The following is a 19,602-nucleotide window of genomic DNA, read 5'->3' as shown; positions in this document are numbered from 1 at the left end:
TAATTTTCTGAATCGCGTACCATTTTTTCTCTCTCAAGCTCCGTCCTGTAGCGGTCCTGAAGTTCGGTGTGAGTCAAAAGGCGTTTTTTCTCTTCCTCTGCTGCGTTTGCTGCTGCCTCCTCCAGAGCCTGACCAGACATAAAAAACAGAAAACAAACATCAAAAAGGAGACAAGAACTATAACGAGCAAAGTGAAAATGGCTGTTTGGACAGATGTCAATACGGTCTGGTAAGATCCTAGACATTTAAAGCTTAATGTTAGATGATAACGTTTGAGTGTAGATGTTTGTGATAACACACGAGCTGTAATTAGGGGCAGTATTGTGTATTTTCCAGCCACATAGTTTCATTTTGTAGCACAATCAAGTAACAATGTTACCTTCAGTTGTTATAAAAATGCTCTATCAAATATGCCTTAAAAGAAGTTTGACTTCGTAATTTAACGCCTTGAAATTGGGCCTCTGTCTCTTTAAGAAGCGCCTGCTCTTTCTGACACTCCACCTTCAGGAAGTCATCACAACATGCTTCCTGTTAGCTGATTTCCTTTGGGTTTCTTTTAGCATTACACTTTTTCCTATGTCATCTTCCAGAAAATTCAGAATCATGGTGTGTGGGACAAACATCTGTTGCATCTACTTCATGTCGGGTCTCTTGGCTGCTTCTCTGATTAATCATTTCCTTGCACTGCCTGTTAGTTTAAATGGATGAACGTGATTTAGTGGGTCTGAATGTGTGCCATGCATTTTCATTCAGCATTTTCTGCAAATTGTCATAAACGTGGGGTCACTCTGAGAAGTACTGATCACAGATTACAGTAAGATATACTGTAACACGTTTTACCCTAGATTTGTTGGCTCCTCCACCGCAATTTGAATATTTATCTGAAAGAGTTTAAATGTCAAATATGACAAACAGCTGTAAAATCAGATCTGAGAATAAAATTATGCAACTTGTTAAGATATAACATCAACCAGGGGTGAACTTCGCGTTATCTTTCTACAACAGCACAGAGACAGAGAGTCTACAGCATGTGTGTGTGTATGTGTGCGTGCGTGCGTGCATGCGTGCGTGTGTGTGTGTGTGCATTTGTTTCTAATATCTTGTGGGGACCATTTTCCTGACATATACAACGTTGTGGGGACACATTGCTCCTTGTGGGGACCGAAGCCTGGTCCCCACAAGGGGAAACACTGTTTTTGGGTCAGGGGTCAGATTTAAGACTAAGGTGTGAATTGAGTTTTGGTTGGGGTTAGGGTTAGGTATGTAATGGTTAGGGTTAGGATAAGGGTAAGGGTAAAGTTTAGGCTGTAGAAACAAATGGAAGTCAATGGAAAGTCTCCGCAAAGATAGCTGCGCAAACATGTGTGTGTGTGGGGTGTGGGGTGTGGGGTGTGTTTGTATCTGTCTGTGTGTTCCTTGTGCATTCATGCTGCTAACTATGTGAGATGGCGTTCTGCACCTCGACGCCAGACTGTTGTGCATTCTCATGCTGCTGTCCCACACAAAGCCTGGCCTGTCCTCTAGTGTCTGTAGCATCACAGACAGAGTTACTTCACTCTGCCTGTGCGACTGGCTGTTTGTCACCATGGTGCTGCCTCCCGCATCATGACACGTAATTCAGCTCACAAGCTAACAGATATCTGCTGAAGTTCCTCTGAGGTACATTAGAGGTGATTTTCATGTCTTAATTAATAAAACATTTTTTTAGAATTGTCAGCCTGATAAAATAATATGACTTCTAATCAGTCTGTTGCGATTGTGATGATGGTAGTGAAGCTTCATTTGCGTCACTGAGGTCTGGATGTAGAGCTCTGTTCCTGTGCTGCTTTCGTTCTTCGTGTGTTTTGATGGTTTTGGTGATGGCACTCAACAAAATGTAATGTTAAGTTACAGATTTTCTCAATTGTTGACTGTATGGCGTGTTATGACTTTGTATTATTATGATGTAAGCCACGTTGATCTTCCTTGTTGCTGAAATGTGTAATACAAATACTTTTCGTTTCCAACACCGCCGCTCCGTCAGATTAAGGTTTGAACTTTAGGTCCACTGATTCTTCTCTTTTCAAGCCGCTCTGTTGTCGCTGGCCTTCACTGTCCTGATTAAATCTAGTTTGGCTGATGCTTCAGAAGTCACACAGCTGGTTTCACATGTGAGTGGAGGACAATGTGGCAATGGCTGCAAGGTGCACAGCTTGTGTAGCCGCAAAACAAACCCAAATCAACACCCCCCATCACCAATGCTTGACAAGTGCTGTAAAGTATTTGTGCTTAAATATTTTTAGTTTTCACCTAACATGCTGCAGTGTTGTATAGATACAGTAAATCATCTCTCTACTGTATTCAATTAAAAATACCTTATTTATTCCAAAGAAAAATTAAATGTGAGAACTTATATCATCAAAGTGTCTTCAAAAGGTTGTTGTGGATGATGATGATGCGTTGGGCAGGAAGCACCTAGAAAACGTTTTCCACTGTTTTTCACTCCTTTGAAGAGTGCCAACTCTTGGACATTTTCCACTGTGGATAATTTGCATCATTTTTGTAAAGTAAGCTTAATACAGTTTAGAAATGGTTCCATAATTCTTCCCAGATCAATGGACAGCAAAGATTTGCTTCTCTTAGGTGATTTCTAATGTACACCTGTTTGCTTCAGACCATCAAGATGCCATGACTTCTTTCATTGAAGTCACATTTGCTGGTGTTCATTTGATCAAGTATATTTTATTAGCAACATCTGGCTGCTACCTTCCAGAAAAAGCGTACCTGGATTGTCCCAATAAAGCATTTCCACATTTGTTTTTGTTAAATAAACCTTTAGGAAGCAGATCTAAAATAGTTATAGAATCTGGTCAAACTTGAGATACTTTCACATTATGTTTTTATCAAACTGAATGAAGGCGCATTTTATTTTTTACCAATGTTGTCTGTTTTGAATTGCTTCACCAATTCAGTTTTGCTCCTTTAACTTCATCTTCTGTTGTCCTTTGTGATACATTTTTAATTAGACTGGTTCCGAAGCCATAATTCTACTCAGAGGAAAATGTGGCAGTGATTATCTGAAAGTCAAACACAAATGAATAAACTGTGATGTAGAGTTTTAAAGGCATCAATAGACAAAAAGTTCAATTTTTTAACTCTGTAAATCTTTGCGTCATCCGAAACTTAAAGGTGCAGCAGAGAACATTTCAGAGAAAGGTGCTGTTAGCTACTGTGATGTGGACGCTGGGTGGTGTGTGTTTGATTTTCAAAGTTTGCTAGCCAGCAGTATTTACTGAACCAGTGGCTCGAAAAATTACCATCAATAAAACCTAATCCCATTGAATTTGTCTGCCATTTTGAGGCGTCTTCAAACTCACTGCAACACAGACTGTTACAGGAGATCCTTCCTGCCCGACGCCACCGGCATCGCCACCTGCAAGAACTCTCTGAAGAATCTTGGATCATTAAAGTGTTTAGTGTGGGGTGTTGTATATTATTATTCAGACTTAAATGCCCTGAAATGTAGATGAACTGTTTCCCCTTCCCCCCTCCTCCCCCCACATTGGTTCTTGTTATGGCAGCCATGTTGGATTTTGAGCTCGGGGGCAGGGGTGGGTGATGTGAAATCCAAGTTATTCTTTCCAAACTTCTAATTTGAACTTCAGATTAGAAATCAAAAGGCATACATATATCAATTTATTCAACCAAATACGCCACCTGACTGGACAAGCGTGATTTTTTTGTTGTTGTTGTTTTGTTTTTTCAAATTAAAAAAAACTTTGCTACTCTGAAAACTCGGCTTGGACCGTGTTGTAAAACAGCCACCGGTAACGACCAATCAAAACCAGAACTCTGACGTGACTAAGCAGAGTAATGAGTGACATCACCTTTTTTTTTTTTGATAAAGCTGACATTTCCTGTCCACCTCATTGTCTCTGGCGGTAATAAGAGGAAGCTGTTAGTCAAGACCAGCGTTTGATGAACTCAGGTCTAAGAAGAAAAACATCGATTGAGTAACGTGTCCTCTCTGCCACGCCCACGGTTTACTTTATTCATGAGAAGTCTGTGGCTTTTCAGAGCAAATCAGAGGTTTTAGGGGATCTAGTTGGGCCGGTTGAAACAACAGAGTGCATGTGTGAAACCAGCAGTGCATGACAAAGTGGAGAGCACCGAAGATAACCGAGCACTAAACACACTCTGGTCCTTTTATTACGGTGACATAGCTGCACAGGAATGCTGCCCAATCAGTTTTGTGACTTATTTAGCCTCCAGCAGTGCTGCTGTGACGTAAGTGTGTGTGGGAAACCACTCAAAATAATGTAACACACACACACACACACGCACATTATCAGGAAATGTGTAATCTTCTGCAGCTCTGAATCGTTAGCTTGCAGCAAAACAGCTCGATAACTGAGGGCAGCAGCAGAGGAAAAAGAAACACAAGATTTTATCTTGTAGAAACCGACATGGTGAAGAGACAACCAGCACAATGTCAAGGGTGAATGGTGTGTACAGGCAGAGACGTTTGTGTAGCACTTCTTTGCATTGTTTCTTTTTGCACACAGCCAAAAACACCAAGTGCTGCGTTTCTCAGATCCACATTCAACTCTGAGCAACAGAAAATCCCAATTTTCTTTTTTTTTAAACTCCAAAAAGTTGGAGTTAAAACAGGTGAAAGGAGCTCAGATGTAGATTGTGGTGCTGGTTGGAGTGTTTGTGGTTGTGGCGGTCCGTGTTTTGTTGTTGAGTGGGAGGGACACAATTCAAAGTGAACACCATTTTTCTGCTGATTATCTTCTACAGAGTTACTATTTCTTGATAGAATGAATTCAGTAGAACCGATCCGATATCAATACCTGTATGGACCCCAATATTGAAAGCAATTTTAGGTCATGTATTAGTGACAATGCACCCGATCCATAAGGGAAGATCTATCCACTCTAACTCTATGCTTTGTACTCTGAGCAACGTCAGGTTTTATCACTTACTTTACATTATATTTAGATTTCCCAATTGTACTTTTGGAACTACTTCAAAGAAAGTTTGTTGCAGTTTACACATTTGACCAATCTTGTGAAGCTAGTTAGTACTGTAACTCAGTACATTTATGTCCTGGTTTTAAAAAAGAAACACTTTAAGTCAATTCAGCACTGCTTTTCTGTATCGGACGACACTAAACCTCAGGTATCGGAAGTGAAAAAAGTGGATCGGTGCGTCGCTAGGGTTTAGGAATGTTTGTACTGTTTGCCAGGAAGTTGTATAACCACATATTACTGGATTCAGCTGCCTTGCCTGTCATGCAAGAATGTGATTTTATTTCCTGCACTGCTTTCTGTATACCTGAAAATAAAATCTTGACTCTTGAAGTCAGACATTCCACGATTAAATCTCTGCAGGTTCTCATTTGTTCTGTTTCTAGAGTTTTGTTCTTAGTTTTGCTGGTTGAGGCACTTCTTGGCCTGTCACAATAAATTTTGCTGGGCAATAAATCGTCCCTGGAATTACTATGATAAATGATAATATTGTTGTTTGGTGACCATTTCTGAAATATATTGATAAAGGCATAATAATGTAAGTGCCCTCTCTAAAATACTAATAACCTTTAGTTTTGCAAAGAACTAAAGTTCTAAAGTTGACAGTAGAACTGGAAGACATTTTATACATCCAAAATAAAACTCAACAACCAAAGACAATAAATGGAAATAAAAAACACACACGACAATAAACCATAGATAAAGTGGATTATGACACGTCTGTAAACAAAATGTAATCAGAATGGAAATCATTGAGCTCATTTTAACTGCGACAGTCCCAGGTTTCCCTCTGGTTTTGTGTTGTTTGAAGGATTTTTGCTCTTGCCTTTTACTTTTGTCTTCATGGATGCAGAATAATAATAAAAGCTGACAGCTGTGACACTTTATCTTTACTTCCTCTCTGTCTAATTTATGTTTTAGTGTGTTTTCTTTTTTTGTTGCTTGATCATAAACCACATTCGCTGAGTTATTCCCATGAAGATAAACAGCACAGAGTTTAACTTCCTGATTTACCAAAGTACAGTATATCCGTCCAGCTGTTTGTTCACTTCAGATTACTTTTGGGATTATATTTGCTGTTTTATAAATTATTTTCAGCCTTTTATTTTTATTTCCACCAGTTTCACTTATTTCCGTGTCCTCCAATAACACGCTTCCATTAATACAGAAATATTTTGTCCTTACCTTCCTCATGTTCTCCAGCTCAGACTGCTTGGCCTCGTTTGCCGTCTGCAGCTCCCTCATCCTGAGCTCCAGCTCCTCCTGCTCCGCCTGCTGCCTGAGCCGCAGGTCTCGCCGCTTCTGTCGGGCTTCGTGGTGCGGCGCAGGCCGGCTCAGACGCAGCAGATTCACGCACATCTGAATCGCTGAGAGGAACCGAGGAAGAAGAGAAAAGCAAAATAAAGATGTACTGCACCTAGTAAAAGTGCTTTTCCCACACTTTTGTTTTCATTATTTGGAGGAAAAGCAGTCAGTGGGTGCACAAGACTTTAGAAAGGGTGGAGGTTCACTTTGTAGCAGGACAATACTAAACAAGAACTACGGTTTAATAATTTAGACCACGTGTCAAACTTAAAATCCGGCCCACCAGAAGTTTTTATGTGGTCCTCTGGATTCTGGAACTTCAAGATAATAACATTAGTGGGCTTAAATATTATTTTATCAGTCAAATCACTGCATTTTTATCTGTATTCTGGCAAATTGAAGTTATCATTGTAGGCAGAGACAGTAATTTAGTCGTATTTGTTATTAGGTAGCTTTATCAACACGGTCGGCCATAACCAGCCCTTTATAGACATTCCTGATCCTGATTGTGGCCCAAAATGAAAAAGAGTTTATCATCCCTGATTTAGACCAAACTATCATTATGTTGGAGCAGCAGAGACCAAAATCAAATTTACAATCATTGTCAATACTTGAAAACTCATGATCAAAAACGCTCTCCATTCAATTTCACTGAACTTCAATGATTTTACAAAGACTAAACGTCGGTAGAGAGAAATCCCAAGATACTCAGGGGGCTCAAGAAATATACAAACCAAAACAATAAATAAATAAATGATGTATAGTATTCTTAAACTTTACAATTATTTACTTTGTGCTTGTTTATCACATTAAATCTTATTAAGATGCACTATTGTTTGTGGCTGGAGGATGACAGTTCTTCAACAAGGTTTGATTACTTTTCCAATGGGGAAAATATGGAGAAGAGACACAATTCTTTGAGGTTTCGATAAACTTTTCACACAGCTCACCCTGGATCCACTCCTGCTTCTTCTTCTTGTCCGATGCGCTGATTTCGAAGCTTTTATGAGACGACTTGATGAGGAAGAGGCACTTCTTTCCCTCTTTGTCTTGTAAGGACTGCAGTGGAAAGCAAGAATGAAACATTTCACCAGTCTGGACATATTATGAACCAAAACATAAAAATGCACACTTCAGAATTAAATAGGGTTGTTTTGTTTTGTTTTTTTATCTCCGTGAAACAAACAAAGCACAAAGCAGTAGAATCTGTGGTTTCGTGCCTCCACACTGCAGGATCCGTCCAATGGGATGTCTCCTTTCTTCTCTGCGAGGTCTTCGCCCACATAATACGAAATAAAGCCAGGCTTCAGCACAAACCAGCGCTCTGTCCAGTTCTTCCTCTTGTGGCCTTTCTTCATCATATATCCCTACAAAGAAAAAGAAATATGAGAATTTTTTTTTTTCTACCTGTTTTGGGAGTGATGTCAACATTGTGGATTGGCCCAACCGGATCTGTGGAGGAAGCTACGCATTAGGGTGATGGTGAGGAGGCCTTTTGGGAATATGCCTGTCTCATTTTCTATCAGAGATAACCTTTCTGATTGACTGAATATAATCATTAATCTGAATTGTGATGTTCTTCAGAAAGCGGCCCATTCCGCCATGATGGACGTCAAAAGTCCTGTTGAACATGTCAAAACGCAGACGCTTGGTAGCCTAATATTGCTTTTGATTAGTCGGTTGCATTGTAAAAATGATCATAGGGTTCACTTTTTACCTAGAAGATTAAGGTTCATATGCTTCATAAGTAAGAAAGTTTGGTAAGATACAATCAAATACAGCAATGGAAAAGGGAAGCATCTAATAATTAGTAACCATGGAGAAAATGCCCATCATGTAGCCTAGCAAAAAACAGTGGCTAGCATCTAGACTATTATACACTTTCAAGCCTGCTACTGTGTAAGGGAAACACTGTTTATGATTTGGTGGTTTGAATCATGTGGTGTGAATTCAGGCGAAGGCAGAATTGATCAAATCAACTAAAACATCAGGAGGGAAAAGTGCGGGTCGCTTTCTAAGCCAGCCAGTTCCAACTTTTCACAGCTATGAGCCTTAAAAGAAGAGTTACTTTCATCGATACATTACCTTGACTTAAACAAGCGGAAACCATGGTTACATTAGCAAAAACAATCATAGTTCCTCTGTTCAATACATCCATCATGGTGCTGCAACGTTTTTAGTGTCCGTAGTTCTAAAGGGTTGATGCAGAAATATGAATAACTGTATATAAGAGTGGCTATAGTCATCGGTTAAGTATTTACTGACAAAAATCATGACTGTATGATTCCTTGATGCCAGAGTCTCTCTGACTGGCGGTGGGAGGAGCTACTTTTAGCTCCTGCTGACATGATGGCCCCGTTTCACACTTAAATATAACCTGGCTGGTTGAAATGACACCTAAAATGTGGGAAAATACACAACATAGAGTATATCAGGGGTGTCAAGAAAGGTAAAAATTTGGCCAACAAAATAAAAAACAACCGATAACCCAAAAAGTTTGGAAATTGTCTGTTTTCCTTTTACTAGCAGCAATCTGAAGCTGGGTCTTTCATGATAAAAATTTTCATAAAAATAGTATTTACTGTTGTAATACAAAAACTAAAAAATTCATAATCACAAACAAATTTTTGCATTTTTAATTGAATTAAAGTAGGTTAAATTTGCAAGTTTTGGCCCACAGGACAAAGGTTTGGACACCACAGATATATACATTGAGTAGGAACTATTTTCCGTGGTGGACCAATGGACAAAGCCAAGTTATTTTCTAATGAAAAGGAAGAAAAAGTCCTGGACTTGTATCATGTCCAGATATAAAACCTGATAACAGTTGTTAATCAACCAGACAGTTTGAAACCAGAAGAGGTTGAAGTGTTGCCCACCTGTTTGAGTACATCCAGGATGAGCTCCTGGTAGACCTCGCTGATGCCCATGGACAGCGTCGGCTGGTCCATGCCCTTGCTGAACTGGCCTGAGCCCACCAGCGTGATGAGCTCCCACACATTCAGACACTGCTGCTTGGAGCTCAGCTCCAGCTTCAGGTCCTCGAAGCGCTCCTCCACCCAGCTTCCTCCCATCGCCTCCGTCAGCTTACGCAAGAAATACTCGATCTGTGGAAGAGGACGCACGCCACATATGGTCAACTCCAACAAACAAGTTCAGCTGCTACGAAAGGGAAATCGCAAAGACTGTTTGATTTCATGGAGTTATTCCTAGGGTGGACATTCACACTGCAAAAACACAAAATCTTACCAAGTATTTTCTGTCTGGTTTCTAATGCAAATATCTTAGTACACTGAGTATACTAGGTAACTTTTCAGCAAGATATAGGAGTTTGTTTTAAGACAATAATTCCTTAATATTGATGAAAAAGTACTAGTTCCACTGGAAGACAATTTAATTTATAGTAAGACCTTTTTCCCATAAGTGAAATAATGTGCCAGTGGAACTCCTATATTAAAGAATTATTGTCCTATATCTTCCTATATCTTATCGACACATTTGTGACGGACTTGGCCGAACTAGCAAACACTCAGACTGTTGGTGTGGACAGAGACGTAAGTTGGATGTGAGTCTTGCTGAGACTCGCAGCCCCGCTGAGGACTCAAAAACTCACTAACGGAATGGAATCGATGTAGGAGAAGTTGCTAGTTTCGGCTCAGTGGAACGCTCAAACTAATTTGGATAATTGGAAACTGAGATGTATTGGAGAAACTTTAGGGAAGATTGAAATTTATAATCTACCTTAACTAAGACATTCTGTATCTGAATTGGCTTTCCCCGTGTTGCCTTGGAAGGGGCTGCATATTTCCAATCTCCTTGAAGATATGTAAACATAACGCTCCTTTCTACCTCACCCCCTCCTGTTATCCAGGCAGCTGTGGAGCTGAGCGCTCCCAAGGATATTCCTTGATAACAACATCTAATCGGACTTCTGCTGGGAGGCTGAGCAACGTGGTTTCATGACCTTGTGATGTCACTGCCTTCACTTGTGTCTTTGTTTTGCCCTTTTGTTTTGTCTGAATGTTGCCATGTGCCCTGTTCTTTCCTCTTTTTATTTTATTTAGTTTACCTGTTAGAGACTGTGCAGTACTCCCTATTTAACCCAGTAAAGGATTACTTTAGTCTAATAGTAATATCAGAAATTGTGGAGTACGTACTATTTAGATCAATATTATACAGACTCATTTTTAAGCCAGAAAAGGAATTAGAATAGTCACTCTTTAGCTTATTTTATCAGAAACTGTAGAGTATTCACTATTTAGATGTCTTGTAAAACACTTTATATTACCTCGTTGCTGAAAATGTGCTATGTAAATAAAATTACCTTACCTTGCCTTATTTCAAGTATACTAACAAATTTGTGCTAGAAAATGGACCAAATATACTTGGTTAGATTTGGTGTTTAGCAGTATGTCGTTTATCATGTATCGTTTATCGTGACAAAATTTCTTTTTGTGATAAAATCCTGGTTTATTGTTGTTACGATAAATTCCAACTAATGACGTCCAAAAGGAAAAAAGCCAAATGGTGCATATTGTTGGAATTTCTACAGTTTGTTCAATGAGAACATCAATAAATATCAATAAATTTCAAAATGGGCTTAAATGAAGTTACTGTGTGCAGCTTAGTGATACAAATCTACAAGTGACTGGGAATGTTTTTCAAGAGCAATATTCATAGTCCTAAAGTTACATAAAAAAGTACTAAATAGTTCTTATTGTCACCTTTAGAGTTATCATACAAAATGTTGTGATAAAACTTTAAGTCCGTATCGGTCACCTCTATTTATGGATGCTGTGCAGTCGAAAGGAAGTCAGCTCTTACTTTTTTAGTACCTTCAAACAGTTGCTGTAATGGATAAACACAGCAACAACATATCCTTTTTACAACTGGGAGAAACATTTAAGATCCTTTTGGGATAAATAAAGTATTTATGAATTGAACAGAACCTACTTGAACAGAACAAACGACAACTCTCCCTGATCTTTCTACCTTTTACCAAAGTAGAAGTCTACATTAGCTGAGTGAAGTGTTTAAAATGTCGTTTCAATTCAACAAACAATCCTGTGATTCAGCTCTGATGTTTGCCATACTCAACAATAAATCTTCCAGCATTTGTAAAAGAACAGGAAGCTGGAAACTTCCTTTTCTGCTCTTGAGCAACTGACCAACTGGTGAAACAGCAACGCACCGCGTATGCAGCACATCACTCTGAATGCCTGCTACAGTAGAATCGCCTTTGCAGAATTTGCAGAACTGCTGGAGAATTTAAACAAAAACGTATTTATACAAAAAACAACTGAAATGAGAAGTTCAGATTAACTGGCTAATATGACTCCGTTCATATCTTGTACATTTGTGACTTCCTCTAGTTACCAGCCAGAAATTTGTCACTTTGCTAAAAGTGCCTCTCTGGTGTGAACGACGTCAGAAACGTCCACACACTCATCATGAGCTCATATTTATTTAAATTTGTTTTTAATGAGTTTTAATTCGCAGGGTGGAAATCATTTTTAATAGGTTTATTTTTAAAACCATGAACTGGATGTTCCTGTTTTGTATTCATTTTATCTGATCAACATGAGTCCCTTAGTATCAATAAAGAGATTGTTTAATCTATCTGGTATTACATATTTGGAACGTGAGAGGGAGGGAGTTTATGTTCTTCAGATTTTCATTCAGGTTTCTGCTAAACTTCCTAAAAAGATGCACCAAAACTAAACTCTGTGGAAATCAAATATGGAGGCTTTGCATAGTGAAATGCAACTCCACTGCCGTGCAATGATAAAGATCAACCGCTGAAATGCTTTAGAAATGTTGTTTCACAGCTGCTTTCACACACATTTTCACTACAGGATGCCAAAACTGATAAAACAGGATTAGGTGAGCATCACATACTGAAATGCTTGTTTGTAGTCCCATGTATTTATTGTATGGAGGGCAAAAGAAAAATAGAGAGCTTGCCAACGATTACTACCATTGGTTTTCGGTGTCAAGTTGTCAACATAACGTGCTAAATTTGAAATGTGCAGGTGATATATAAAAGAAAAAGGGATGCAGCATTTTGCTACTAATTGTCAACACTACAACAAGAAGATAAGGTCCAAGAGTATCACATTTAACAGGTCAATAAAAAGCTTTTAAAAAAAGAAAAAATATAGCGAGGGACAACAAGGAACTTGCTCAAGCTAGCAAGGTATGCTAGCTTGACTATGACTTTGTTTACTTGCCATTTGCAGTGGTGCGCTGCAATAGATGAAAAATACCAGCTTCTGCAGGTTTCATTTTGTCAACAGAGTTGCTCCGCTGCAGCAGTGCAGCGATGGATGGCAGTGAAACAATCGTCTTTTTGCCTTCTTGTGTTGTGAGCGCGTGTGAAATTTTTGGATGTATACAATAACATTCAACGTGTCTAAATGTGGTGCTTTTTTGTACATTTTGCCACCTTATTACTACAAATTTTAGTGTATTTTATCTAATAAACCAACATGAAGAAGTGCATAATAGCACATTTTACTAGCCTTGAATAAAATCTAATCCAATTAAACGAATTCAGGAAATTAAGCAAACATTAGCCTCCTGTCTAGGTTTTATAGATACTGATCCTGATACTGAGCCATTTTATTTTTACAGTAGTATTTTCCACTTAAGTTGGTCTGTTTCTTTTGTAACATGAGTAATAGCTATTGCTAAAGATTTTGTAGTGGGGAAACAAATGCTACCCCTTGCCCCATGACCTTTCCTTCATTGTAGGGATGCTGCTGTGATGTAATCTCACCTCCTCTGTGACGATGACCAGCGGGTATCTGTCCTCACACAGAAAGTTGAATATGCACCATATCTTGAAGGCGTCGTCGTTGGAGATGAAGAGCTTTTTCTGACCCAGGTTCTTCCTAAAGCACAACGTCCAGCACATTTTATTGAAGTCCTGGCGGTCAAAGTTATCCTTCGCCTATTGCAGAGAGAAGGAGGGTGGGAGGCATGAGGAGGACAACAAAGCAGGTCTTGTGAATTATCTGTTCGAAAACAAGGAAGAGAGTTTTTACCCCCCACAAACACGAACAGTTTGTCAAAAGATAAAACCACCTGAACATTTCATAACCTTGAACTTTCTCATATTTTTTCTGCCACCAGCAGCACAATGGAAAGCATATTATTGACTTTTTCTTGGAAGCCCAGCAGAAAGTCGTGCGTAACCTTGAATTTGAATGAAAATAGTACTTGGTTTTTCTGATTTGAAAAAGCAAAAGTCCAAAAAGTAACTTGAATTTAAATTCTGCCCCATGTTACATTGATACCCCTGAATAAAGAGCAACCAGGCACATTCAGTAGTCAGATACTGTTACATCTGAGTAAGTTAATCTCAGTATAAGTGCATTTTTTGAGCAAAAGCCTCAGATGGTTGTAAGAGAACATTGAAAAATAAAAATTTAAAAGTGATCCATGCTTTATTATTTGAACCAGGACAAATTGCCCTCCAGAGGTAACACATTCTGTAAATACTGGACGTCTGTGTTAATTTAATTTCAGTAGACCAGCACAATCGTTCTATGAGGTTTGATGGAGAACATTAGTAAAGAAAGCCTAGTGAAGATTGAGGATGACAGCAGACAGATCAGAGATACAGTCATGGAGAGGTTTACAAACTGTTGGGTTTATAACATCTCAAACTTTAAAAGTCTCATGGAGCGCTGTTCAAACCATCAATTTATGACAAAAATAGTATCTCGCACAACTACAAACCTTCCGAGATATGACCAACTAAACAGATAAGCTGAAAGAAAGAGACAATTGAGATCTAGACCTTCAGAGTCACATAAAGACAATTACAAAGGCAGCCTTCTGTCACCTTTCCAGGAATAAAGTTAATGAATTTCCATCAAGATTTTTAGAAACTTATCTAGGTGTGTATCTTAATCCAAATTGACTGCTGCAACTGTATCTTTACGCGGCTGCCTATAAAGTTCTACAACTTCAGCAGATTCAGCTGGCGTTCTCACTAACACGAAGAAAATAGAGCAAAATCACCCCAAAGCCCTTCCACTGGCACCCTGTAGTTCAGAGAATACACTTTAAAATACATTTGTTAGTTTAGAAATTATTGAATGACTCGGCACCAAAGTATGGGCTATCCAGCGAAACCTGACTAAATCAGAGAAGCAGCCAGGAGGCCTGCATTACCTCTGGAAAAGCTGCAGAGATGAACAGCTCAGGAAGCAAGAGACACTGTCAAAAGCTAAACTATTAGCTATTAATCTTGGAAGAAACCCTGTTAGAGACTAAAAAAAAACTTTCTCCAGGATTAAACATGTAGCCAGAGTGCATGTTCATGCAGTAGAAGAACCCATAAACAATCTCACAAACAATCTGTGGCAAGAACACTGCTTAGCTCAGGTTGAGCCATCTGGGTGCAACTTTCAGTCTGCAGATCTGAGAAGCTGTCAGAGGAAAAGCCCAGGTTTTTAGTACTTAACTTTTCCTGAGATGAACTTTGAATGCTGCTATAAACACGAATATTTAGTGCTCCTGCAATTAAGGTCAGCTGTTGTGGGAAAACAAGCATGGAGAATGACCCAGAGCTGTGACCAGGCGAAAGTTGATATGACTGCAGAGATGCTTCAAAACTGTGACAAGAATCAGAAACCAGCCTTTGGTTTTGGTTCTCACATTCCAGAGCAAAGTGGGTAGAACGCTCTTGAAAAGGTACAATTGGTGCTGGAGAGGGAAATGTTTTCTTAAAGTCTGTGAACAGTGATGTTTCCATGGAGACTGCTGGCAGGCTGACTGTGCAGTCTTGTGGAATAGAAGCACATCTCATCCCGCTGGGTTCCTCTCTGTTCAGTAAGACCCAACTAACGCTCCACGCTGAAGGAGAGGTAAAACTTCAATCTAGAATCGTGATCGGAAACTTTAAGCAGCAGCACGTGTACAGGACGCTTCAGTTTTCACTTCATTTCATCTAAATATCTGATCTCGGTCAGAAACAAAAGTTGGTATCTAACCTGAATAGCTAACAACTAATCTAGGATTAGTTGTTAGCTATTCCTAACAGTTCTACCTCATTTAGGTAGAACTAAAATTAGGCAGGCTTTTATGTATGGCGTTTATTTAATTGTTTAAATTTAACCTGAAATGAACAATAACACACCATCATTATTGTTTTATCAAAGCTGAATTAGGCGTCTGCACGGTGGTATGGTATGGTATCATATAGCCGTCCCACACTGTGCCCCGTAAATTGCTCTTAAGGAACAGTGTTATGTGTTTTCCAGGCATATAGCATTATTTTATAGCACAATCAAGTAACTATGTAGCCTTCAGTTCCTGCAGACTAGCCAGCAGCAATTAGCAAACATCTGGTGGAAAAGCGCATAAGCTGAGCTCGTTACAGGAGCTTCTTCTCAGTGCCATGCTGGTAAAAATGTTCTTAAAGGGTTAATAGAGGAGCCATGATGTGATGACTTCCTGAAGGCGGAGTTTCAGAAAGAACAGGAGTTTTTAAAGAGACACAGGCTCAATTTCAAGGAGTGAAATTGCAAAGTCAAATTTCTTTTAAGTCATATCCATCCATCCATTTTCTGTACACTCTTGTACAGACCCCCAGACTGGGGGTCTGGAGGGGTGCTGGTCTATAAAAAGGCACCATGTGCCTGGAAAATTCACAATACACCCCATTTAAAGGATTTCTCAAACAAGAAATGAAGAAATAACAGAATCAACCTGACAATAAATCCAGCATGTTTTTCATGAAGGAACATCACTATAACATGATGCAGAGTCAAAAAATTATGATTTTACAATACGTGTGTTGCCCTGAGATTAACTGGCAACCTGAAGATTTAGGGTGAAGCAGACCCGATTACAGCGAGGACCACATAGGCAAAGGCTCAATGAGCTAAGACATTTGGTAAACAGATGAAGCCAAAATAGCAAGCCAATCTGTTCAAAATGAAGGACAAACCGAGATTAAATAAGTTCTTCAAGCATGTTTTGCAAAAGTCGTTTTCTGTCCGACTTCTTCTTCAGTCAGTTCAGTTTTTAAGAAATGGAGCAGTTGTTTTCTAACAATCAAGGTCTCTTGAAGGTCACTCAAAACAGAGTACTCAAAACCATTTGTCATGTGAGAAATACTTGTGAACCAAGAAACTGGGTTTAAAAACAGGAACTCGAGATGATTATTCATGCTTTTTTTTCCTGTCCTCTGGGCAGTGCACTTCAACCAAGCACATTCAGTCGGTCCAAACCAACAGAGAAGATCAAACTGGAATGTATTTTATGTTTTCTGAACTGAGTACATTGCTATAAATGAACATTTTCAGCGGGCTTGGTGCAGTATTGGTTTCTGTCGTGCTTGATTAATTTATTTTTGGACTTCCTGTGTAAAAATCACAGTGATCATGAAGGAAGTCGCAAGTTCAAATGTGTTTTAGTTTAAAAGAAAAACGGTCGAGAACTATGTTTGTTTAACGTGATGACAGGACTTTTCGTAAAACACATTTCTTCGGCTAAAATCTGTAAAATGCCACAGAATTGACACATTCGGTGTTGTGAAAGAGACAAAAACCAAAGAAATAACTGCACCGAAGAGTAGAGGACTATTCTGAAACCACTCATGATCTGACGCAACTCTCTGTTGTGCTCATTTAGGGTAAACGTCTGTGTGGAAACCAGTGTTGGGTGTTAAAGTGATACTCCACCCTGCAATCTATCAGGATCTTAATTATGTCAAGCTGGATGAGCAAATCTAAAACATATTCCTCCATTATTAAACTGTCGACGCTATTTTTAGATTTCCAACAGCTGAAAATGGCTCCAGCAGACATGACTAAACCAACGTCAGTCATCTTTTAGCGATAACCAGAAATGTATCAGCTTGTTGTGGCAGGTGTTACACGCAGCGTGAGAATTACAAAATAAACGCGTTTCAGCAGCCTCCGGCACACAAACAACGGAGGCTTTTCCCAAACACACCTTAGAAATGCTGTGTTCTCACTAGAGCAGTGGTCCCCAACCACCGGGCCAATTGGTACCGAAATAATGAACTACTTCCGGATGTTTTATTTTGAAAATCCTAAACCGGATTTTACCGGTTACACACTGCCCCCCCCAAACAACAGCATCGGACTCTATATTCACCCCCCGCCCTCAACACAGCTGCTTTTTCCGTAGAACTGCAAAGCTCCTGCAAAGCCGCCTCTAAGCCGTCCAGACGCCCCATGATGCTCTACACAATAAATGTTTGGATGGAGTCGAAAGAAATGACATGAATGCTGAGAAATAGACTCAATCCATAATAAACGTTATATCATATTTCAGAACAAATACATCTTTAACGAAGCACCACGGTAAACTGTACTGCTGAGACGAGGAAGAACAGCACTGATCACATGTTGAGGTCGTTTTATCTGGGTCGGATGGGAGTGAATCAGAGCGGTTGCAGCAAGGCAGACGAGGAGGTAGCTGATGTTGTGAAAGAGGGATTTGCTTCCTACATCATCTTTGTACTGTGTTTTCCCCATGTGTCTTTTTCCTTATGGCTCACTGGTTCTGTCCTGCTGCCCTACTTCCAGTCCAAGTTCACATATTTCAAGCATATTAACATGCCACGTGTTGATTAGTTTATTGACTTTCTGGGTCCAAACTTCAGTTTCCGTTTTGAAAGTTCATTCTGCATTTCCTTGTTTATCAGAGTCAGGCTGAACTGGTCGTTTCTCTGAGATTGTTCCATGAGAAATCCTTTAATCTCCCATGGCAACCATTCCAGCTGTGCAAAACGCCTGGTTGGACCTAGGTCCGCCTTCGAGGTGCAGCTCCTCCTCCTCCCGCTAAATATGCTAATGGAGGAGAAACAACTTACCTTGCAGAAAAAAATATTATATAAACTGCAGCTTTAATCTATTATATATATATGTATATATAAATGAAAATCTGAAGTGTGGCATATATTTGTACCTTCTGTATTTATCTACATCCTGTGACCAGCTTTCTTGCCCTCATAGCACCACTAAATTTCACTGGGTGGGACGTACAAGTCTGAACTCATCTGATCAGAGCAGCTTCTTCCACAAATTTGCCGTCTCCCCTACACGGCTCTTGGAAAACTGGAAGCATGATTTTCTTTTATCAACCGCTTCCTGATTGCCACCATTCCGTATCGACCAGATTTATGGACGGCTTTGCTGATAGCCTTTGTGCCAACAGATTGTCCCACCAGAGCAGTGGTTCTCTCTAGAGTTATCACGCACCTTTTATCTGCTACCCTGACTAAAGATCCACCTTTTTCACTATGTTAATGCAGTGGTGTCCAAACGTTTTCCCATTTGGACCAAAAATTGTTAGGTTGACAGAACTCAAGGGTCACTCTTTTTTATTATTAAACCTGAAAACATTTAATTCTGAAGACATTTGTTTTTTTTATTTCTTCAATGTTATCCTAAAACAAAGTGGATCAACAGTGTAAATCCTTGAAGGCGGAGCTAAGTCCAACCAGGCGTTTTGCACAGCTGCGTGGTTGCCACGGGAGAATAAAAGATTTCTCAAACATGCATAAACGAATCAAAACAACACTTCAAGGATGTTTCTATGAGGAAATAACATTATAACATGATGTAAAGTTTAGTAAAGTCAATTTTACATCGTACTGGCCCTTTAATGCTTTAACCTTTAGTGAACCTTTAAATGACAGACTGTCCCAACTCGCTGAGCTCTGTCACAAGATTAAAAACAATTTTATATTCTGCTTTATTATAAAACAAACAGTGAGTCACTGAAGATGACGCACTTCTTCTATCTTCCTCTTATTTCCCATCTATAAAAACACACATGGATGCAGTTTCTCCTCTGTCCGCTGCTCTATTTAAATGTTCAACAGGATTTATTTTTTTTTTTTTGACTCTGGTTCACACTTGGGCCCATTCAACACGATTTCCTTGTGTGACAGGGTGGAGTTTCCTCAGCGGCCGAAAGCGTCGACAGCCACCCCTTCCACCCTTGTCCACAGGCCAGGGGGTGGCTGTGTGTGGAAAAGTACAAACAATGTTAGGAAGGAGGGGTGATTGTTAATTATTTTATTAGAAGTCACTTCTAATCCTATAGTCAGACTGCATTTGTTCAGAAACCACCTTAAGCTGGTAATTGATTAATCTGACGTCCAGGCTTGGGTAAATGCGTCGGTGTGTGATTGATTTTTTTCTTGCGTAAAACCGCAGAAAGAACTTCTGACACATTTTGTTAGACAACAATAACACTGAATCAGATTAGTCTCATTTGCATCTGTCGCCCATTT

The 19,602-nt window shown here is 39.5% G+C and overlaps 1 protein-coding gene across 2 annotated transcripts in view; it reads right to left on the bottom strand.

The window, feature by feature from the left end:
- The window catches only part of LOC102221067 (switch-associated protein 70-like), a 35,032-nt gene that overhangs the window by 8,620 nt on the left and 6,810 nt on the right, over positions 1-19,602 (bottom strand). For both annotated transcript variants that reach the window (XM_005807438.2, XM_023350940.1), the window contains exons 3-8: positions 13,096-13,269; positions 9,197-9,424; positions 7,538-7,684; positions 7,268-7,376; positions 6,198-6,379; positions 21-128 (exon numbers count right to left, since the gene is read on the bottom strand). In XM_005807438.2, coding sequence (XP_005807495.1) covers positions 21-128; positions 6,198-6,379; positions 7,268-7,376; positions 7,538-7,684; positions 9,197-9,424; positions 13,096-13,269 — 948 coding nt within the window. The remainder of the gene's footprint in view (positions 1-20; positions 129-6,197; positions 6,380-7,267; positions 7,377-7,537; positions 7,685-9,196; positions 9,425-13,095; positions 13,270-19,602) is intronic.

The sequence above is a fragment of the Xiphophorus maculatus genome, chromosome 2 (genome assembly GCF_002775205.1).
Source record: "Xiphophorus maculatus strain JP 163 A chromosome 2, X_maculatus-5.0-male, whole genome shotgun sequence".
Lineage (NCBI taxonomy): Eukaryota > Metazoa > Chordata > Actinopteri > Cyprinodontiformes > Poeciliidae > Xiphophorus > Xiphophorus maculatus.
This window is presented reverse-complemented; position numbering and strand designations above follow the sequence as displayed.